The sequence below is a fragment of the Zootoca vivipara genome, chromosome 1 (genome assembly GCF_965207765.1).
Source record: "Zootoca vivipara chromosome 1, rZooViv2.hap1.1, whole genome shotgun sequence".
Taxonomy (NCBI): domain Eukaryota; kingdom Metazoa; phylum Chordata; class Lepidosauria; order Squamata; family Lacertidae; genus Zootoca; species Zootoca vivipara.
In genome coordinates, this window is record NC_142582.1 from 76,792,043 (window position 1) to 76,816,126 (window position 24,084).

A 24,084-nucleotide genomic window follows, 5' to 3' on the forward strand; every position below is an offset into this window, starting at 1 on the left:
GGGCCTTAGCCACGGTTACTATTTCATTTATAAATGTTTTCCCTTGATTAGTTGAAAAGCCAGTAATTACACTTGTAAATACAAAAAAGTTCTAATTTAATAATGTGAGCATGAATATATTAAATCTAAACAGCCCTTATATACAGATTTACAGATCAAAGAGACAGTTAAAGTTACAAATCAGTTTTCATATACTAAAATATTTTGAAATTCAAAGCATCTCTCCCCACCCTTAATTATCAAGTGCAAATTTTAATGGACACATATGAACAGCAATGGCTAGGAATTCCAGGCTGCTTTACAAAAAAGGCCTGTCATTAGCAATTGAAAAGTGACATTTCACAGTTGTACTTACTTCCAACCTATTGGAAGATTTCATATATGAACTACAGTTGTCCCATTGCATTATCCACTTTGCTTCAGTTTGTTCATGTAAAACAACCTTTCCCAAAAGAACAGCAATACAAATATAGCAAAGGAAATTCCGAAATAAGTTGCAAACTGTAAAATGTATACCAAATATCCATATTTATTTCAGCTTCCAGCTGAATCCCAAGGACCTGATGTAGGTTATCTTCACACAGCGTGAACATTTCTATCCTTCAATGAATGAAATATTAGTGTGTACTGCTTAGTCCAGTCAATGATGTTGGGCTTCAACATTCCAAAGCATTTACACTGGAAGAAGTCTGCTAGGTTCTGAAGGCAGCCATAGCTAGGAAGGGGAAGAGAACAACACAATGAGAGTGGAAATATTTTCCCTTGTTTTGCTAATAAACAAAGTGTTTGTTTATTAGCCCTGGGAGAAGGAGACTGCTGAGCAGCACTCCTGTGAAGGGGCTGTTTGTGATAACTAATTTCTCAACATGCGGCTATAGCCATATAGAGATACTGGTTTGTATATATGGCACTTCCATACAGGCCTTTACATACTTCCAATGTACTCAAAATGGACATAAGTAATGCATTTATACGCTAAAAGAAATTGATCGGATTTAGCTATATGTGACAAACTTTTACAACACAGAAACAACATTAAAACTAAACAGCATCCCCCATCTGTAAAAGGTTTCTGACAAGTTTTGGGACATATTGGTTGGTTCTAATAAAGGCATTGGACTCTTGTGGGTATCTATCAAAACAGATATTAGAAGAGCTATCAACTGTATCCAGGAAAGGAATGCAAGCTTGTGGTCTATTTCAGTCTGCAAGTCCTTGCCATGGATGAAGGGATCCAGCTCAAGACTGAGATGTCTCTTCTTCTTCTTCGGCAATCACTCGTAGCTGAGTAATATTGTCTTCCATGAATACGTCTTAACAGTGAGTCCATAAGTGACTGTGGAGGCCAATTCTGGATCCACACTTCCTTCCACAGTAGGGACATAGGTTTCCAGGCAGGAGCGTCTCCACCCCCATCATTCTGCCCGGACACTGAGGTCCAGCGCCGAGGGCCTTCTGGCGGTTCCCTCACTGCGAGAAGCAAAGCTACAGGGAACCAGGCAAAGGGCCTTCTTAGTAGTGGCACCCGCCCTGTGGAACACCCTCCCATCAGAGGTCAGAGAGATAAACAACTACCTGACATTTAGAAAATACGTAAAGGCAGCCTTGTTTAGATAAGTTTTTAAGCTGTGATATTTGAGGTATTTTAATGTTTGTTGGAAGCCACCCAGGGTGGCAGGGGAAGCCCAGCCAGATGGGCAGGGTATAAATAATAAATTATTATTATTATGGTGAGGGTTTGCCAAACATGCCTTCCTCTTAGCACATTTCTCCCTTTGGTCCTGAGTTTGAGTGTCTTCAAAGTCCATGACACCTTTGGTAAAGGCTGTACATCCTTTAACATCCCAGTTTGAGGGGTGGTGGTGGAGGAGGGAATGAATAACAGCTTTGTTTCTCAAGGTCACTGCAGATGCTGCAAAGCAACATGGTTCTTTTGCACCAAGGTTAGGTGGAGGTCCCCTCTATATCATGTGAGTGATGCAGACATGAAACAGAAACTCTCCATACAAGTCTTCCCTAATCTTGTGGTCTCTAGAAGTTGAAGGCATATTGGCTTGGGATGATGGGGCCAAAAGTTACTTACTTATATGGAGTTTTCCTGAGTGAAACGGGATGCTTTGAACGCTTACTCTGCTTCCAGAGGGCGCTCCTCTCATGTGAGGTCAATCCAAGAAAGGTAATCTTGAAAGAAACATACAAAAAATTGGAAATTGCCTATTACATGCAATTCAGAAAGAATACGGAAAGAAATGAAGCTCTACATGAAATGTCAGAGGTACCCAAAAGATAGCATTTTCTTGCATTTTAATGAAGCCATAAAAAACAGGGCCCCTTTCAGTTAAAAGCATACTAACAGTGGAAAAACTGTGTGAGAGGTACCACTAACAATTAATGCTGGGTTCACCATCCTAAACTATTGACAGAGGTCTCAATATCAAGCTGTTAGAACTGTGTGCTTGAATCACTTTCTGTGTAATGCTATTAATTATTCAGCAACTTATTATTGGGCACAAGATACCAAGTCAAGAACAGTATCAATCTTAACTAAATTCTGTAAGCAGGCATTCTTACTTAAGATTTCCCCCCTGTGCAGTTTTAATAGCTCAACTAGAAACACATCTCCAATCACTGCCCCATATGCACAGTTCAAAAGAGTCAAAATCAGGAGAAGAGGAGAAGGGTAGATCTCAGACTCCTGCGAGAAATAACTGCCAGTGGGAGGGGGGCTACAGAATTCCCTCCTCCTTAGAATGTGCTCATGATGTTCAGCACATTCCGCTTGATCACAGCTTAAAGAAAATGAGCGAAGATGACTAGTTGTTGCTAATACACTTTTCAATGCTCGTTCCTTGGCTGAAAATGAGCGCACAAGTGGCTACTTATGCAGCCGAGCTGGCATCCTTGATTTGTAACAACACAAAAATAAAGAAGAGGAAAAGGTGACTTAACACTCCCAGGCAGCGATCTTCAAAGGTCATAAAGGGTTTAGCATGGAATAATGATGCACAGCTGAGCTGCCCGACAGTTTTCAGTTTAGCACTAGCCACTCCACTGGACAGGATCAATTATTCATACCATATTTTTAGAAACTGGCAACAGGACTATTTTTCTCTCATGTCCTTCTATCCGAACAGAACATTCTCAACAAGCATTTGCTACACATGAAACTTAAACTAACAGCCAACTTTGAAGGTCTAGTTTACCTGCAGCTAAAGCAAGATCCCAAATCTGGAAGTAGGGCAATTAAGAGCAAACCGGGCATGCTACACACCAGGGCAGGGGATGTCAGGCTTCAACCCTTTCATAAGCTGCCCAGGGAGACTGAAAATGAGAGCAACTCTGTTGTACAGTCACATTAAGAGGAGGACTTGTGCAGTATTGGCTGCTGGTGTGCTGGCATTCGAGTTGGAACCAGTCCCATCTCTGGCACTGGGGCACCACTTTGTTGCTTATGCCAGCGCTGAAGCTACTATCCAATCCTCTAAGCTGCTACATTTCCATAATAACTTAGAATACTGGATCATCATCTATGTCCAAACTTCAGAGGTGAGTGTGGATCTTTATGTAGCCAAAACACACAAGAAGGAACGCCAAGGCCTGGAGAAGTACAAAAAGTCTTTTTTGGGTGGAGAAATGGACAGGGAAGGGAGCCCTCCAAAACAACCCAATGAGAACTGAATAGTTTCAGTAGCCACAGAATTGGTTTGGGAGGGAAACCAGAATGAAATATCATGAAGGAAGGTGTGGGTGACTAACAGAAGCACTGTGCTGTAACCTTTTGTTGCTGGTGTACTGATTCACTGAAACACTCTTGACTGCCACCTACTGGCCTGAGATGTGGTGAGATCTGTACACAAAACTGAGGTTCAGTATTGAGATATTAATTATAGGGATGCAAGTGTAGGTTGCTGAAGTAGTATTACAACTGAAAAACCTTTAAGAACAAACCTTAGATAAAATCAAACAGTACCTGATAGAGCTGAAGGATTAGCAACAACATAGCCCATGACGTGTGGAAAGATATTAGTGTGAAAATGTACAACACCCATGGTGAACAAGACACAATCTGTGTGAAGGAAGTCCAAGCGCCATCTTGCCAGTATGTTGTTGTGCAGTGTTCTGACCAATCTAGGACAAGGAATTTTTATTTTCAGTTTTTAAAAAAGCTTGCCTGAGAACAGATCATGGTGATCTACCCAGAAGATCCAATCTGTACATTTACTACAAAAGTATTGTTCACATATTTAACAACCCACAGGACTAGCTGAATGTAAAGATAACTAGGGAGTGCCGTTCTCTCAGCGCGGCCAGGGTCAAAGATCTATTTGTAGCAGAACTCTATGAATTGAAAATAAAAGCTTTACGGAGAGATACTGCTCAACGTGCACAAGCTTCCCTAACAAAAGGTAACCTCCATTTGTTCCCTTGCCGTTTACATAATATTTTTTTTGTGTGTGTGTGCCAGAAGCTGTGCATTTTGCAAGTAGAACTGCTCACATGGTAATTTCTCCTGATCTCAACCTTTCATATTCCAGATTAGGACTCTGGAGTTTTTTTTTTTTTTTTAAAAAAAACACATTTTAGCTAGAACATGAAACAGTAGAATTTCCTAAAGTGCTACTCAATACAAGGCTAGGTATCAATATATAACAGTTTGTGGCAAACTAATTAGTGAAATAAGTGCAGGGAATACATACGCAGAATTGTTCCATATAGTGCCCAGATATTCACCATTGTCAGGAAAACGAGAAACAGGACAAAATAAGAATGGTTGCCAAAACCTAGATTAGAAAAATTGGTAAGGATTTGTTTATACCACAGTCACAAGACAATTCTTCCACACCATATCCCTAATCATCAAAAAATGCACCCAAGTACAGTAATTCATGGAAACAAAACTAGTTCAGGGAAATTAATAACTAAAGTTCTACATGTTTTCCGCTTTAAGAATTCAGGGGTTGGCCATTTGAGATCCCACCCAAATCACAGCAGTGTTAACAGAACAGAAATGTGCATGTTTACTCTGAAAAGCTCAGTAAGGCTTACTTTTATACGTATAGGATTTCAGCCTAAAACTACAGTTAATTTCATAACGAAACATAAAATGTATCTTAAGTACTTCAAGCCCAGCTTTTTAACAATACCCAAACTGTGCAATGTGCTTATGAAGCTACCATTACATTTTAACTGGTTGCGGTTCCCTGTGCAGCTTGTCAACATCCCATCACATAGCACTCAACTACTAGAATTTCTCTACATGATCTATTAAGAGCTCTGCTTTGAAGTCTCCAGAAACATTCCTGGCACTAACGATGGACTTCTAGTTCTGCTAAATTAAGCTCACCTATGCATCGTCCAATCCAAATGCAATGTTGGTCATATCTAGCTACGCATGAGTTGCAAGTGTGGCAGTGCATGGATCTCAATGGTTTTTTCACCTGGTGAAGAATGCAGGGGAAAGTAATTAACTCATGATTCAGACAATATATTCACAGATATCCTGCTTAGCTTTAAATCTTCATCCTTGCTTACTTACAAAACCACACAAAACCCAACAATATGAGCCACCACTTTGGGTGGCCAAGATCGTGGCTTGGTTGGATTCAGAGAAGTGCAAAGTGCTTCCATGTATGAATGGGAGGCGGGAAGTAGGGACGTTCCCATTCATGTAACATAAAGGGTACCATTCTGAAGGCATCCACTACCTTTGGGGAAATGGGTTTAAATCTGAATGCAGGCCAAGGCCAACAAGCAGGCTGCAACAGCTGTTTGTTGCCACTGATGGGCCACTTTTGTTGGCACTCCTACCAGGTCTTGTAACCCCTATTTCACGAGCTGTTAAAACAGCACAGCAGCTTGCAGGATTGGGCTACAAAAAATCACTTATTATATATATTGAATGGGGTATGCATGCGCATTTCACACATCCCCTGGGATGTGCTCAGCCTGAAATCAGACTCTACAAAAACAAAACTGCTGATCTGCAAGTGCGGTTGCTTGCAAACGTCTGGTGGGCACCTGGCTGGCTACTGAGAGAAACAGGATACTGGACTGGGCAGGCCTTTGATTTGATCCATCTGGGCTCTTAGAACACTTAGAACTCCTGCCATAGGACTGGGCTCTTTGGTTCTAGTCTCAAGAGCAAGCAGGAAGGAACTGTGCAAGAAGGCCTCAGCTAACACTTGTGCTTAGATGCTTGCTGACCAGCTGAAGAATAGAGGGAGGAGTACCCATGTTTCTGGGGGTCATTCCAGAATAGCCATGAATGCACACCTGTGTAGACACGCTTTTCTCATCCCATAAAAAGCTGTGTGTGTAATTTCTTATATACCAAATTAAAGATATATCTGTGGAATAAGAAAAAAATCAAAACGGCTAGAACAAAGCATGACTTACAAGACATGATGTGCAAAAGGTTCTGAAATCCAAGGAGCCAGATTCTCCAAGATTAATAATATTCTGAAAGACAGATATTTTGCAATCATTTTATCTATTGTTTTTGTGAATCCTCATAATGCATCATCATTGAGAGATCCTACATTCACCTTCATATACTTCTGTAACCCCATTTTGGATGCTGGGAGTGGGATTTTCATCCCTTTCAAGGCAGCCTTGACATCCATATCTAAAGCAGTTAATCACTGCCTGATTAGTATCAGAAGCTTCTCCCCACCCCTTCCTGGATCCTTTCAGCTTTAAATGACCAGAGCCTTAAAAGTTTACAGTATCTTAGTGCTGTGTGTGTGAAACAAAAGAGTGGAAGAATGTTGCTGGCAAAGAAGTATGATGCTGGAGCAGTGTTTCTGAAACTGGGAGGTATCCCCAATATTCTTATGGCCCTGGAGAGTCCTTTTACTTGTCCTTGTATATCCTATTTTCTTGAAGTGCTGACAAGTTTCCTTGCTATACTCTCACAATTTTTCCCAAGTTGCTATCACTGGTGGTGAATATTTACATTACGAGGAAAGTGCTAAGTAAAGTATCTCCAAAATGCATTGTTCTCAGGTGACAAATGTATTAAAAAATACAATGTATTATAGGAAATCATAGCATACATTTGATGTAAGCAAATAATACCTTTTTATTCTCTTCTTCTGTAGTCTTAATGAATCCAGGATCAGTTCTGATAGTTTTGTATAAATAATAGAAAAGACCCAGCATACCAAGAAAGAAGGGAAGCTGAGAAATTGTGCCTGAAAAATGTAAGCTCCAGTTAAGGAATATGTCTAAGAAGGTGCTGGATTAGAGGACCCTTTGTTCTGACCCAGGAAGGCTCTTTTTATACTTCCTAAATTCATGTATTGCTGCATATTAAGCATCCCTCTCCAAAGACTCAGCTAGACTGGTAAAGAAAAAGCAATTTATATGCATTGTATAAAAAATATAACATTGTGCCACAAGATGGTGATGTGGAGTCCCATTTTCTCTACCTGTTTTCTGTTTAAATTTACGCTCTAAACTGAAACGCTTCTTTGATGTGTCTAGATCCAGCCCAAGCTATGCTTCAAAGTTGAATGGATGCTTTAATGCTTGCAAAGCATGCTACAATAACATCATTTACAAAAAATTTGTAAATAAAGCTGCAACATCATAACACTGAAGCAGCAGTAGCGCCACTGGTATAAAGTATCTTTCTTGGAAGCCAAGGAAATATATGCATGCATTTTAGCTGGAACATGCCCAAGCAGATCACAGGAATTAATCCAGATAATTGTATTAATGAGATCTCATTAGAAACCATGCAAAAAGAAAATACCACTTCAGAGATGAAGTAATTAACATTGAAATGCTATCTAGTACTAGAACAGATTAAAGATGGCTTAAAACAGTAATTATTGTTGCTGCCGAATCTCTGTTATCCCTTTTCATAAAAAATAAAGCCCCATGTGCAAAAGCTAAACAAAATAGAGGGCTGAAAATACAAAATTTGAGAATCAGAATCATGTTACTCGCATTATGCAGCCATGTGAAATAGCAATTCTTTGTCAAATACAGCAGCTGCGAGCGAGAACATACTGTTGTACTAGCTACGACAAACTTAAAGGCAATGTGGAGAGACAGATATTTGTTATGCTGCAACCTAGCTGTTGTCTACCAAAACATGGCTAATCTTTTGCACCGTTAGCACAATATATCAACACATCAGGCTGCTTGCACCATTCTCTCACTGAGTTTTGGTAATGCTTTGCTGCTATTCACCCAAACCATGCCATTGAAAAGGAGGCGATCCGGACTGTATTCCAGTTAAAGACAAGGGAAAACTATTTGATTCATTGCTGGTATCTGCTTTCCTTTCCTCTGACTGCCAACAGCCCTGACGGATGGCGGTGGTCCCTATAGCAGGAACATGACTCATGACTCTTTCTTGATAAGAAAAAGCACACCTATTGCTCTCAAGCTGTCAGTACACTGAAAACTGTATTTTATGTTTCCATCTCAACAAATGACTTATAGCAGCTTCCAATAAAATGTTAAAAATCAGAATTCCTTAAGATTACTAGAGAATGAAAGCATTTTAATATCTGCAAGAACAAGACCAGTGTTTCGTCTATGCAATAAAACACAAAGGATATCAGGCAGGAACAAGATGAAACAGGTCCAAGATATCCAGAAGACAGAACCAAGCAAGAATGCTAATGGGAAATATTGTAGTTTGTTGACTCCTACAAACTGCCTGAAAAGGAAATTTGAAAAATATTTCCATGATGTATAAAACATTTAAACATTCAAAATAACATCTGACATACAAGCATTCAAAATAATATTTTTAAAACTTCAGTGAATTTATTTTTCAGGTTACTCATAAAAAAATATTTTTGGTTTGTTTGAAAGGGTTACAACAAACCACAGTTCTGAGTTTATATGTAACACAGAACTGCAGTTTGTTCTAAAATGAATTAGAAGCTTTCACTATTTCCCTCTTCCATGAAGGCAGGGGATGGAGAGTCCCAAAGCTCATGCAGGCTTATCTACAAGGTGGGAAACCACGGTTTCCTGTGATGTCTCAATTAAGCCTTTTTAAACCCCCCACCCCAAAACAAACACACACACACACACACACACACACAGAGAGAGAGAGAGAGACTTAAAATACACAGTTTATGCTGATGTATATTTGAATAATGTTCCAAGGCTGCTTCACACATTACTATTTTTTTCTACACAAAATATATGAAATCACTTGTAAGCAGTGCTACAGACATGCCTTGCCTTGCACATTCACCTGGTGCACACATTGTGGGAAGTTGCAGTCAATTATTGCTGCATGTAGCCAACAAATGACACATTTTTAAGTAATTTCTGTGTAAGAAAGCCAGTGTCAAGCAGAACTTTTCTCCTTTGGATACTATTCTGTGTCATCTCTCCAGACAATACTCCCAAGTGCCACAATTAATATTATTGAAAGACTACAATCTTATTCATGAAAGAGGGCAATGTTTACTGTGGCTCATAGTTTAGGAGGTGATCATCTTAACCAGGCCATATATAAGCATGTGTTTTCCCTTTAACTTAAAACAAGTTCCTTGTTGATCTTCCAGGAACACAAAGCATAACTCTTTGCAGTGTAGAAATAACCACAAGGAAACTAGGGGCACCTACCTTGCAATCAGGGACATGATAACAAATATGAAGACTAGCAAGCTTCCTTTCAACAGCCACGAATCTGAATTTAAGTCCGCTACATATCCTATAGCCCATATCAACGTCAATGATGACACTAGCAAGAGTAAGAACTACAATAAAATAAAATAAAATAGTATCAGTTTCATAAGAACATGGTATAGAGGGAACAACATGTGAAAGTTGGGAAACAGGTCAGAAGAAGCTGATGCTGAAGAATGGGAAGGGGAGAGAAAAATTCTCACAACTCAGAAACGTTTGAAGTTCCTTGCTTATCAGCTAGAAAGTAGAGCCTATCTGGCATCTCTCAGGTACACCCAGTGCTTCCCAGTGGGTACTCAAGGGTACTCAGTACTGATAACCCTTTTTGTTGTTGCAAGTGTGGCACTTGCTGTAACAACTTCATGGTGAGTACCGGCACCTATTTTTCTAGGAAGAAAAGCACTCTGTACATCTCTTCACTTGACTTCTGCCTCTCTCGATGGGGAGCAAGATCCCAGAAGTACAATTTCCCTCTTCCCCAGCCAGATAACATATAAGTTTTTTTTTTGATCATGCAAAATATTGAAGCTCAAGAGATGCATTCTTTTTTTAAAAAAACAAACCAACCAACAACTTTACGATTAGAGAACCATAGCCAAGTATTTGGAGAGTTTGTTTAAATAAGTATGTGACTGTAAGCCCACTACCATGTCTGTCTCTTTGATCTTAATACTCACAGTTGCAAGGTTCAGATCCTAAGAGAACTCTTGTGGCTGTCAAAGAATGGGAGACTTTGCCTTGTTTGACTTTCCCCATGACAGAGCAACTGTGTTAGAGAAAGCGTATTGGGAGCAATTTTCTCTTCTTTTAAATTTAAAAGAAGCATCCAATGGCCTGAACCAACAACCCTGCATTCCTTGCGTCGGCTAGTTGTCCACTTTCTACCAACAATACACAAGATCTTACTTTTCCTAAACCCATCACGAGGTTTCTCTTCCAGATACACTTTCTCCTTGCTTTCATCAACTTTTTGCCTCCACCATTCATTCTTTGATGTTGACTCAACCAGCAAATTCTATCAAGTCTTGTTCGATTCTAGCCTAAGCAGTAAGTGGGAATCTGAAAGCATTCCTAATTCAAAAAGGTTTTCTGTAAAAGTGCACTGCTGCATGCCAAGTTGTGTATCACTGTACAATAAATACCTCATACTTTTCCAGAATCCTCAGAAACCTGGAATTTTTTCTGGCTCTCAGTTTTTCTTCTTCACAAAGCAGATGAACAAGTAAGCGATTTTTAGTTTGATGAGCAAGGTCAAGCGGCCTCTCACCCTTAAAATAAAAAGTTTTAAAGTTCTTTTAAAAAACAAGTAAGAGGAAGAAAAGATCAAAATGGTTATGTAGCTACTTCAGTTTAGAATTCTAACTACCTCACATTCCTAAGTGTTATATTTAGACTGGGGTTATTCAAGAGAAGGGCCTGCCAACCTTTTTGGGCCCATGGTCCATTTGCAAACTGGAGAAACTGTTGTGGGCAGTATGCACACACAGACACATACTGCAAGCAGGCACATAGCACAACGTCTTGTATTGGTTACAATAGAATGCTTATTTCAGGCCTAATGTCAGCAACCCTGCAGGTGTCAAGAGAAACTTGTAGAAATGTTTAAAACTTAAAGGGTGCAAGGAGATTAACGGATATATTAGCTTTGCACAAACGAATCCAATTATGAGAAATAAGTGAACTATTATAACATCAGCACTACAAATAGATGGGTTTTTAAAGCAGTCCTCTATATGCCATGCAGTCCTAGCTGCAAAGTTAAAATATATACCAGGATACTCAAACGGGAAATGCTTTTAAGTATTTTGCAAAACAATAGGAGCAACAAAAGCACAGATTAAATGCCTTATCATGTATTGTAATGCTATACTCAATTGCCTTGAGATCTACCATATTATACTTTGGTTTACGTGTATGGTTGAATTACTGTCAAAATCTCATATTTATTCAGCTACCCCATTTAAAACCACAATTCACATACAACTGTGCTGGTTAGGGCAATGGGAGTTGTAGTACAAAAACATCTGGAGGGCACCAGGTTGTCAAAGGCTGCCATAAAGAGGACAGGTGTTTTCAGAGACCAGGTGTTCCACCTGTTCTAATAATAAGCTACTCCTCTCCCCACACTCCACAAAAGATGACCACTTATTCTCTTTAGAAAAAATTCCTCAAATTGATTTCCCTCACAATTAAGTATGAAGCTACACTACTCCATTTTTTTTCAAACAGAACAGCCATACAGGTGAATGTGGTGTTTTCCTCTACAAGTATTTCTTAAAGTAATAATAGTAATATTAACAGCTGGTATCCAAAGGACCATATCCAACACAGCGAGATGTGCACATGGGCTTGGGCATGATCCATGGAATTGACTTTTTTCTAGAGCAGACTACCATGCCATATCACAACCTACTTTTGAAGGCACCAAGAGATTCAAAAGTGGTTATCCACATGCCATGGAGAGTGTGGCTGCTGTTCCAAGAAACACAAGCCCCAAGCCCTCTTGGGTGCAGTCATGGATTCCTTTGGATCTCACCCAACATTTCTTCTGCATTCCAAACACTACAAAGTACTTTACAATACACAATTGCAGTAATCTTTACAACCCTGTAATGTAAAGTTTTTATTATCCCAATACTATAGATGGACACTGAAGCAGGGAGATAACTCCCTGCTTAAAGCCATTTGGTGAGTTTAAGATGAACCAGGGACTTCCTGACTCACACTCCAAGCCACTATAGCAAATAAATAAATAGTTCAATATGATTGTTTTTCTTTTATTTCTTGTGAGCTGCCCAGGTAACCGATGTTGTTGGATGGCTTATATAAATACAGTTAGCAACAACGGTGCTAACCATGCTTATGTAGAGGTGAGGCATCTAGATGCACATATACAGAACTTCTGACCACCATGGGAAGTAATATTATCTGTGATTTCAGGAAACAGAACAGAACAACATAACTCTTGTGGCTAGCATTGCTCTTTGCTTTGAAACAGAAATAAAGATATTTTTGCTTTTGATGGAAAGAGACTGCAGCCCTGAAGCTGTGCTTTGAAAACTGTATTGTGATTTTAATAGCCAGAGGCTCTGTATTGATGAAAACAAACTCATACCTTGATATTTTTGATGTCCAGACTCGACCCAGCTTCTAGCAACACATCTACAGCACTAACATTTCCTGATACAACAGCCCAGTGCAATGCAGTGTTTTTCTCTATGTTGTCTACAGCTTTGAGGGAAGGATTAAACTTTAACAGAAAACGGGTAGGTTCCGTCCTAGATGAAAACATACACAAGTCAGCGAAGAGAAAACACACAACACCTTTAAAATGTATTTATTTTAATAATTTATTTTATTAATAAGTAACTCTGGTATGCTTTTACCTAGGAATAAATTCTAGAGGTGTACTCATGTTAACCTGTTACTGCAAACAGAAGAAAGTGGTACATTTAAGATTTTAAAAATCTTAATAAATTTGGCATAATCAACCTGTTCATCTTTAAAGTACCACAGGACTCTTTTTTGAGTCACTTTGGAATAAGGACATCTAAACATCTGAAGTAAAATATTCATGGCAGGACATAGAAGATTCATGACTGCAATCATTTTTCTGTGTTTTTGACAGACAGAGGAAAGCATTTCAAGAGCAGAGAAGAAGTAGCGTTGAGCTGGATAGGATGCACAGTGCATAGATATACATGTTTGCCTATTTAAAGAAGAATTTGTACATGGCAGAAAAAATTATAAGCAGCTTACGAGAAACAGCAAAATTACAGAAAGCAGAAGAGACAGAAATACTTAGGATTATGATATTATCTGTCAAAAAGGTTTCGCCTGCAGTAGATAAATAAGTGTTCAACATAGATGTATTGATTTCATGACAGTTACACTTATGGGAACTCATCATATTTTCCATTATAAAAGCAACTCTGAACAATTGCTTTGGTAATGAATATGTCACTTGGTATTTCTTCCTGAAATATTTGTTGAGATTTTTTTGAAATAATACAGGTTAAATGCTGCAATCCTATGCATAGTTATTCAGGAGGAGGTATCAGTGAAATCAGTGCAACTCACTTCAAAATAAACATTTTACAATGGTACAGCACCTTAATTATAATCATTACGTACCCAATTACTTTGTGTGCTGACAGCATAAGAGGTGTTTGTCCATTGTGATCAGTTGTATCTACACTCTAAAAATGAAAAGATATTACCATTTCAGGAAATGAAAGCCTAAGCTAGATGTACAAACAGAGCCATAAATTGACAATCCTGCATAAAATTAAATTAATCTACTTATTTCATTGAACATTTACAGCTGAATAACAGTTTCATATGGCCCACAAGCCCTGCCTTTCTTACTCTGGTATATATGATATGTATCAATTGTTCTCATGAACTGGGAGTTTTAGAACTGGTACCACTAAAAAGCAGCACAGCACACTCTGGCAACATTACATTCTATAAATATACACTCCAAATCAGAGACATTAATTGAAAAGGCGATATATCTGAATGGCTTACTTTCAACGGTCACTTTTTGTTAGACTCTTAAGTATTACAGCATGAAGTATTAGAATAATAAATTATATTAAATGAAAATAAGATGTGCTAGACAGAAGCAGTTTGGTGCATCTAAAAAACCACTAATATTACTAGGAACATTTTTCAGCCCTGCCCCAAGCTGGCAATTCTTTAAAATATACATGGGATCTGAGAAAAAACATGCATTTTAATGCACTTTTTAAACTGAATAAGTATGATAGTATGAATTGGGCTGACAGATAAAGAAATCTTCAAATCGACATGTTAAGGACTGAAACAAAGGTTAAGAGGTTGAGAAGTAGCACCAGACTCCTCTGGTTATCAAGCTAGAATAACAGCACTGTTTGTGCAGTTGGATCTCTAAACGAAACTGGAAAATTAAATACTTATCTGGTGTAATATTAAGTTTACCATACTAAGAACATACCTGACCCTTTGATATGAGGTAAGCTATGACGGGCATGTGCTGAAAAAGCACAGCTAAATGCAAGCTGCTATATCCTTCACCATCAATTAGAGTTGGGTCTGCACCACATTTTAACAACAGTATGACCATAGACAAATGCCCTTGTCTGGAAAGAGACAGAAGTGTTTAGTTTTAGAACACTACCTGATATAGAAAATATAATGCATTATTTCTTACGGAAAAGAGAAATGCTGATACTGCCAACTGTCAGCTTTAAAACTGTAATTTGGAATTACATTATTAGCACAAAAATTAGCAGCCACACTATTAGTCACTAGCAAATGGAAGAAGAGAGATATTCCTATTGCTAAGTGATTGTGTGAGGGACAGTAACTGATGAAGCACTGATCAGATTAGAATAAGAAATGAAGACGGAAAATTGGGCTGGATTTGCCTAACCAGCCCCATCAGCAGGAGCCCTGCAAAAGGATTTCCACTTGTACAATGTGACTTTTTCAACATGTACCGTGCCTTTTGTTTGTGTTTCTTATTTTTATGGTCAGCTGGGTTTTTTTGCCAACAACTGAGGTGAAAGAAAAGAGTAGAGAAACAAATGAGATGAGAGAGAAACAAATTAGTAGTTATATAAAATTAGTAGTTATGTATGGGTCAGGGGATAACAAGGGAGTGAAAACTACACCTTTTTAGCAACCTAATTGTTAACCATTAGCAGCTCCTGTCCCCCCACCAAGAGACAGGATATTTCCCTCCCAGCCCTTCCCCACAGTACCCCATATCTTCCATGGTTGCAAGCAAAACTATGTTTCCCTCTTGCATCACATGTAACATTCATACACTCAAGAAGTCTAAAGCATGATTTGCTCTTCATTAATTCCATACCTAACAGCCCAGTGAAGTGGAGTGGAATTTAAATCACCTCCTAGTTGATCCACCACTGCACCTTTGGAAATAAAGAACCTGTGGTAACAAACAAACAAAACGTCAATGCACCAATAAAACGGAATGCTTGTTCTAAAAGTGGGTCGTTCACTGAACATTTGCCCACAGTAGATTTTAGAAATAAAATCATTCAAGAATTAGCAATAACTTTTTCTTCAGTCACCCAAAATGCATTTTGAAAAATAACCATTCAGTGGTTATCATGGCAGTTTTAATAGCTATAAGTATACCACTTCAGGTCTGAGAAGGAACAAGTTCTGGCAAATATTTTAATACTTGTCTGAGATACTAACATAAATGAATACCAGTTGTTGGGGAACAACAGCAGAGTGTGCTATTGCCCTTAAGTCCTATTTGTGGGCTTCCCATAGGCACCTGGCTGGACATTCTGGGAAACAGGAGGCCTGTCTAGATAAGCCACTGGTCTCCTTAAATTTGGAAGTAGTGACAAAATCCTTTCCTGGCGATAATTGCAAGGTTGTTCTCCGAAATGAACCGGCACAAACACTAAGTTTATATCAGAGTCCCTGTTCCATGTACTTTTACCCTCAAAGATGCAGCAGACAGGGAAAAGGGTCAGGACATTTCCTGTATTGGCAGTGAGAGTCAGGAATATCCTCCCAAGAAAGGTCAGTATGGGCTCATCTTTAGACAGGCAGTTTTATTACAATAGGCCTTTGGGTCCTTTTGTCGATGTATTTTGAGCGTTTGGTTCTTAATCTGTTTTGGTTGGTTTGTATTTCGAGTTAAGTTTATGCCTAGTTCTCCATTATTATATGACACAGTAGAGTACAAACGTATAAAAATAAATACATATGCTTGTAAAAAGACATGTGACTAATTTACAAATATCATGGTATTGTTTGACATTCTGTGTACTCAAAGGCGGCATCTGGAAGAAGTAGTACCAGCCAGGCTGGCTAAAAGATTTAGCACTGCTTTTACTGGTTAGCTAATCTTAAAATATAATAGTATGTTGTCTTTGCCCTAACTAAACCTGGACTGCCCTGAATGTTCAAAATGAGGCTAACTGATAACCTCCATCACAAAGCATTTTGCAAACGGTTTTCAAAATTTTAGTGAGCCATATTTTCTATGAAGTAGTTTAGTGGAAGGCAGAACACATAGGCTTGATCCAAGAATAATAAGTGGAAGAAAAATAACTGAATAATGCACTAGCCCTTACACAAGAGTTTACAGAAGGCTTTCTGCAGTGCAGTGTCACAATATCTCAGGGGTTGTGTTACAGTATGAGAAACAGTGTCTTGATTATGAAAGTTTCTCCTAGCAGTTAGATTCTTGCCTTGTGCATAATATCAACTTAAATATCTGACTCATGCAAATGGCTATTTGGATTCCACCCACAATTCAAAGTAAGGCATATAATAAAACTGCAGTTACTGAAAACTAACATTTTCGATATTGGTATCTGTAACTATTATATCAATTATATTTGAACTTAAGACTCACAAAGGTAAGCCTCACAAAGGTCACACTAACAAATGTGAATATGAATAAAATGAAGTTTCACAGGCATAACTAATGCACAACATGGACAGGTATTTCTAAAACTAAGCAACATGTTTTATTTATTTAAGGTGTTTGTATGGCACTTAATCATTAGAATTTATTAGCATTCTAATATAATATTCAATTAGATAATTTAACACATTACAAAGAAAAACCCAAACAATTTTTCATTTATTTCATTTATATACAGTGGTACCTCGGTTTACGAACACCTCGGGTTACGAACTTTCGGTTTACGAACCATCGAAACCCGGAAGTAAGTAACCCGAGGTTTCCGAGGCCCATGAAGGCCTCCATGGAGGCATCGGAGGGTCCGCGACTGGGACGCAGCCACGGAAGTGCTCCGATGCCTTCACGGAGGCAAACTGCACAGAAAGGAGCCTTTCCCCGATGCGAGTGCCCTGCGCTGCAGCCGCCTCTCAGTCAAGGCGGCTGAGTAAAGCGCGGGAACCCCGGGGGGGGGGTTCTCTTTGGAAGCTCTTACCTCGCGCTTAGAAAAGGGCTTCCAGCAGCAGTAGCAGCAACAGCAGTGAGAGGTTTTGCGAGTCGTTTCGCTGCACGGCGGTGGCAGCGCTCGCAGCTCTCCTTCCCCCTCTCTCTGCGGTGCCGGCCGGGCGACCTTCCTCCTCCTCAGAGCAGACACCACCACCAGACGCCAGGACTGGCCGGGGTGGCTCGCGGTGCGCCTGGCTCTGGTTGGAGCGGCGGCGGCAATGGCGGCTCTCTCAACCCCGAGCCTCTCCACTCCGCAGGGGCGCAATGGTGAAGGCCCGGCCTCGCTTCTCTTGACCCCTCCGCGAGGCCGGGCCTTCACCGTCGTGCTCCTGCGACGTCTCTCCACCTTCGGCGTCGCGCTCCTGTGGAGAGGCGTCGCAGGAGCGCGAAGGTCCGCTTCTCTTGAGCCCTCCGCGAGGCCGGCTCAAGAGAAGCGGGCCTTCGCTGTCACGTTCCTGCGACGCTTCTCCACAGGAGCGCTACGGCGAAAGTGGAGAGACGTCGCAGGAGCACGAAGGTCCACTTCTCTTGAGCCCTCCGCGAGGCCGGCTCAAGAGAAGCGGGCTTTCGCGTCACGCTCCTGCAACGTCTCTCCACCTTCGCCCTTCGCCGTAGCGCTCCTGTGGAGAAGCGTCGCAGGAACGTGACAGCGAAGGCCCGCTTCTCTTGAGCCGGCCTCGCGGAGGGCTCAAGAGAAGCGGACCTTCGCGCTCCTGCGACGCCTCTCCACAGGAGCGCGACGCCGAAGGTGGAGAGATGTCGCAGGAGCACGACGGTGAAGGCCCGGCCTCGCGGAGGGGTCAAGAGAAGCGAGGCCGGGCCTTCACCATTGCGCCCCTGCGGAGTGGAGAGGCTCGGGGTTGAGAGAGCCGCCATTGCCGCCGCCGCTCCAACCAGAGCCAGGCGCACCGCGAGCCACCCCGGCCAGTCCTGGCGTCTGGTGGTGGCGGCGGCTGCTCTGAGGAGGAGGAAGGTCGCCCGGCCGGCACCGCAGAGAGAGGGGGAAGGAGAGCTGCGAGCGCTGCCACCGCCGTGCAGCGAAACGACTCGCAAAACCTCTCACTGCTGTTGCTGCTACTGCTGCTGGAAGCCCTTTTCTAAGCTCGAGGTAAGAGCTTCCGAAGAGAAACCCCCCCCCCCGGTTTCCCGCGCTTTACTCAGCCGCCTTGACTGAGAGGCGGCCGCAGCGCAGGGCACTCGCGTCGGGGAAAGGCTCCTTTCTGTGCAGTTTGCCTCTGTGAAGGCAACGGAGTGCTTCCGTGGCTGCGTCCCAGTCGCGGACCCTCCGATGCCTCCGTGGAGGCCTCCATAGGCCTCGGAAAGCTCTTGGTAGAAAGTAAAATTATTGTTAAATTGCTGCTTTAGGGGGTGTTTTTCATCGCCTGGAACGGATTAATCCACTTTCCATTATTTTCAATGGGAAAGTTTGCTTTGGTTTATGAACGCTTCGGTTTATGAACAGACTTCCGGAACCAATTGTGTTCATAAACCGAGGTACCACTGTACAGTCCAAAGTCCTTACACACGCAATCACTGACAACACTTACTTTACAAGATCAAGCCGATTATTGATTGCTGCCCAGTGAAGAAGAGTAACATTTTCTTTGTCTGGCTGTCTTACATCATACCCTGCTTCTACCAATTCCTGACACCGATCCAACAGGCCATATCTGAAATCAGAGTAAGATAAATTTGAATGGCAAAGAGCTATAGCTTTACTCTAAGTCGTCATTATGTCTAAATCCGACAGTAAGAGTGGACAATACAATATATTACACGCATCAACACAGAGTCTCTAGAATGCAACGTTTATTCCAAAAAAGCATAATAAACACAATCTAGCAGGGGAGGGGAAGACTTTCCTATGAGAAACAAGTCATTTTTGAGCAACAGGGAGAGAAATAGCTAGGCTAACACACACACACACATTACATATTTAAATGCTAGTTACTAGTACCTTGCTCATGTATACAACATACTGTAGTTGAAATTCAATGCATTACTTTATAACAAGTGAATTGTTCAATAAACTTACTGAGTTGCTTTGACAATATCAAAATTACTGTAGTCCTCTGCGAAAGGAAGCACATCTTGTTCTTTTGGTAGATCTTTTTCTTCATACATGTTAGACCAGCTATGCCCATGATGGCCAAGGGGACCGTGGCTATGATTTTTACACTGTTAATGAACAATTAACATATTTCATAAGAAATATTTTACCCGAAAACATTGTATTCTTAAGAGACACTGTTGCTTACTTGCTATTTACAATATGTGTTCCTGTTATAAACCATCTGCCAAATACAAAAAAAAAACCACCTGTAATGGGCGTAATCCAAGCCTCTGAGTAATTTGCATTGACCATAATTAAGGACAGTCAGTCATTTTTCCTACCCATGTTAGTGTGAACATGATGGGAATTAGGGCTAAAATAAACAAACAGCAATGAGGGAGCACATAATCCCACATCCTAGTTCATGGTCAAACATATCAATGTATGCATCTATACAAAAGTACACATGAACCTGTGTCTTATCCTATTATCCTGTGTCTCTTCCTATTACACAGAGCTAAGTAGAGCTTGTCTTATATGGAATGAAGATGGGCACTAGGGAATCAGGCAGAATGCAGTGCAGGCTTAAAATGTGAGGGGGGGGGGAACTTGAATGCAAATGACTGAGGTTTGAACTAACACAAGGAGTGAGAGACAACTGGACTAAGGAAATGAGAAGGGTAGAAAAAGGAATTGGTTGGTTGGCATCCGTTCTGTCTTGGATGAATGAAACACTATTAATGAGTGTCCCAAGGAAGGAAGATAACAGAGAAATGAATTCAGTCACAAGTGCACAGTCACAGCTGATAACAGTTTCTGACAGTGATTTTAAAAGGGTGACCAAAGGTAGGCAAGCCTTTGCAGAGAGCTTCTGAGCCAAAGGCTGATTTCACCTTCTTAGTATTTTTTAAAAGCTTCCTTTTGGATTAACACTGCTTCCTGCAAGGAGCCTAATTAATCTGAAGAAACAAATACGACTGATAACCAAGATGGGGAAAGGAGGCAATGATAAGCAATTTAGATAGGCTGGAAAAAAAACCATTGCTCTCTAGTATGAATATTTATGGAAATCTTTGTACTATTAATGAAGGAACATATCATAATCAGTTTCAGATGATATTTTGAATGTTATTTCCATACTATCATGAGATTCACAGAATGTGAATATTATTCATTATACAGTATATAAATAATACTTTCAATGCAATATATTTAGGAATATTATATGTCTATGTACTCTCTCTCTCTCTCTCTCTCTCTCTCTCTCTCTCTCTCTCATCTTCTTTTAAAAGTATAGGAAAGTCCCTGAAAGGCGTTGGCTCTGTGATCTGACAGAGATGGATGGATGAGCCATATAATGACAGGAAGTAATAGCAAGGATTACAATACAATTTTCCTCCAGAAACTTGCAGGTGACAAAGAGTTTCTGGCCAATCAGAATTCAGATGAGAAAAAGATGGAGATGTTTCCCAGGGAATGTACATTGACACCAGTGAAAGATGCTTGCTGGAGGGAACTTTCCCAAAATTAGTCTATGCATAAAGGCATTCAAGCAATCTAGAGCATTGCCATACAGGTTCCTAGAACATGGATACCTCTGGGAGAATAGCAGAATTTGCTAAAGCTTCGTTCCTGCAGTTGCTAAGCAATCACCCTGCAAAGGGTGCAGGATGTCGGGGTAGCTACAAATCGGTGCAGCTCCGCTCATGCACCTTTTCTACGTATGAGCTTTTCAACTGAATCGGGCTGGTGTGTCTCAGCAGAGCACCTCTCTCCATATCACCAAGAATCTTTGATCAGGATCATTTAACAACAGATCATCAACTTCCTTTATACTGCATCTCACATTCATTTCTGGTTATATGCCTCTTCCAAGTTCTCTCCATCATTCTCTGTTGTCTGAATCTTGCATCCACATAAGCTGCTAGTTTTGGATTGTCCACACACACATCAGTTATGCTGAACACTCTTTATTTGGGGGTGGGGGTGGGGGGAAATGTCTGTAAATGCAACACCTCTCGTGGAGCAGGGTGCTTTCAGCTCTTGTTACCAAAGGGAGGCTTGAGTCAGGTCCGCCCATAGTTGAGTGGAGGAGAGTGAGGAAACTGGGATCCTCCTCCCATCAGCCCAATACCGCCATAGGAGCCAACTCCTAGGGGCCAAGATCCCTTCAGCCCACCCGCACCATAAAACACTTGAGGGGCTGCCCCTCCAAAGTTGACAGGCATTGCCATTCAAGTGGTGCCACATATTGTGATCGATCATGTGGGGCGGAGCTTACCTGTACCACCCCCCGGGTGGCCAATTAATTACCTCTAGATGATACCTGGTATGTGGACCGAGAACTCCCAGAAGTGCAAGCTGGATTTCGAAAGGGCAGAGGAACCAGAGACCAAATAGCAAACATGCGCTGGATTATGGAGAAAGCTAGAGAGTTCCAGAAAAACGTCTACTTCGGCTTCATTGACTATGCAAAAGCCTTTGACTGTGTCGACCACAGCAAACTATGGCAAGTTCTTAAAGAAATGGGAGTGCCTGATCACCTCATCTGTCTCCTGAGAAATCTCTATGTGGGACAAGAAGCTACAGTTAGAACTGGATATGGAACAACTGATTGGTTCAAAATTGGGAAAGGAGTACGACAAGGTTGTATATTGTCTCCCTGCTTATTTAACTTATATGCAGAATTCATCATGCGAAAGGCTGGACTAGATGAATCCCAAGCCGGAATTAAGATTGCCGGAAGAAATATCAACAACCTCAGATATGCAGATGACACAACCTTGATGGCAGAAAGCGAGGAGGAATTAAAGAACCTTTTAATGAGGGTGAAAGAGGAGAGCGCAAAATATGGTCTGAAGCTCAACATCAAAAAAACCAAGATCATGGCCACCGGTCCCATCACCTCCTGGCAAATAGAAGGGGAAGAAATGGAGGCAGTGAGAGATTTTACTTTCTTGGGCTCCTTGATCACTGCAGATGGTGACAGCAGTCACGAAATTAAAAGACGCCTGCTTCTTGGGAGAAAAGCAATGACAAACCTAGACAGCATCTTAAAAAGCAGAGACATCACCTTGCCGACAAAGGTCCGTATAGTTAAAGCTATGGTTTTCCCAGTAGTGATGTATGGAAGTGAGAGCTGGACCATAAAGAAGGCTGATCGCCGAAGAATTGATGCTTTTGAATTATGGTGCTGGAGGAGACTCTTGAGAGTCCCATGGACTGCTAGAAGATCAAACCTATCCATTCTTAAGGAAATCAGCCCTGAGTGCTCCCTGGAAGGACAGATCGTGAAGCTGAGGCTCCAATACTTTGGCCACCTCATGAGAAGAGAAGAATCCTTGGAAAAGACCCTGATGTTGGGAAAGATTGAGGGCACTAGGAGAAGGGGACGACAGAGGACAAGATGGTTGGACAGTGTTCTCGAAGCTACGAACATGAGTTTGACCAAACTGCGGGAGGCAGTGGAAGACAGGAGTGCCTGGCGTGCTATGGTCCATGGGGTCACGAAGAGTCGGACACGACTAAACGACTAAACAACAACAAAAGATGATACCTGGAGTTTCACACACTGTGAAAGTATAGCAGCCGCGGGCTCTCCTATACCGGCTGCTGCCTCGGCTCCCAACTCACAATGGGATCAGTTGGAGGATCCTCCAGGGGTTTTGCTCCTGATCGTTGGGCGGTGGGAAGGAGCAGGATCCACCCCCTCGGAAAACAACTCCCCCCCCCGTGCTTTCTCTTCTTCTTCTTCTTCTGAAGGGCACAAGGCGGGGGGGGGAGGAGGGCCAAGGGACGCCATCTCCTCCTCTTCGCTTTCTCCCGGCCTTACTGCTCTGCTTCTAGGCCTCTCCCTCCCCGGCCCTCGATTAGCAACCCCTCCAGCTCCCCCCCCCCGGCTAGCGGCCTCCGCTTCTTCCCGCCCCGCGACCCCGGTGCTCACCTCACGCCCTCCGCAGCCTCCGCCGCCGCTCTCCATGCCAGGCCACCGAGACCAGGCCCAGCCCCGCTCGCCTGACTAGAGCCACTTCTTGGCGCCGCTTCCTGGTTACCGACGCGCACCTTCCCCGCCGCTCTGGCCCAGGAGGAGGAGCTGCTGCTGCAGGAGACGGAAGAGCGGCGGGCCTCCCTGGCTTACCCGGCCCCTGGCGGCGGGGAGGCAGCCTGCAAGGCTCCCGAGGGGGGAAAGCGCCTCTGCCTCGCGCTTACCTGGGGGAGGCCCCATGTACATGGGTCTTCATCCTGTGCATACGGTTGTGTTGTGTGGGTAAGGGGGCCAGGGGTGGGTTCAGGGCTCATGCAGTGGCATGTCCTCTTATTACTGTTCTCTTTTGCTCCTGGCCAACGCAGTTCAAAAGCTGCAACGCTGCCCACCGGTTTTGGGAGGAGAAAGCCTCGTTGGAGCAGCGTCGCAGCCTTAAAATAA

The 24,084-nt window shown here is 41.9% G+C and overlaps 1 protein-coding gene across 1 annotated transcript; it reads right to left on the minus strand.

Annotated features, from left to right (window-relative positions):
- Window positions 1-79: 79 nt before the first annotated feature.
- Window positions 80-23,735, minus strand: ZDHHC13 (zDHHC palmitoyltransferase 13). Its single transcript, XM_088668360.1, has 17 exons — window positions 23,602-23,735; window positions 19,641-19,783; window positions 19,153-19,275; window positions 15,521-15,598; window positions 14,642-14,786; window positions 13,798-13,862; window positions 12,779-12,941; window positions 10,806-10,931; window positions 9,601-9,734; window positions 8,572-8,674; window positions 7,078-7,200; window positions 6,397-6,459; window positions 5,345-5,438; window positions 4,698-4,781; window positions 3,971-4,128; window positions 2,084-2,181; window positions 80-715 (listed from the first exon to the last, which is right to left on the minus strand). Exons 1-17 carry the CDS (start codon window positions 23,635-23,637, stop codon window positions 577-579), a joined length of 1,875 nt encoding a protein of 624 aa, XP_088524486.1. The 5' UTR covers window positions 23,638-23,735; the 3' UTR covers window positions 80-576.
- Window positions 23,736-24,084: the final 349 nt, after the last annotated feature.

Coding starts and splice junctions, on each gene's coding strand:
- ZDHHC13 (XM_088668360.1), bottom strand. CDS start 23,637: ATGGAGAGCGGCGGCGGAGGCTGCGGAGGGCGTGAG. Junction 19,276..19,640: donor GATATTGTCAAAGCAACTCA/GTAAGTTTATTG, acceptor CTCTGATTTCAG/ATATGGCCTGTTGGATCGGT. Junction 6,460..7,077: donor CAGAAGAAGAGAATAAAAAG/GTATTATTTGCT, acceptor TCTGTCTTTCAG/AATATTATTAATCTTGGAGA.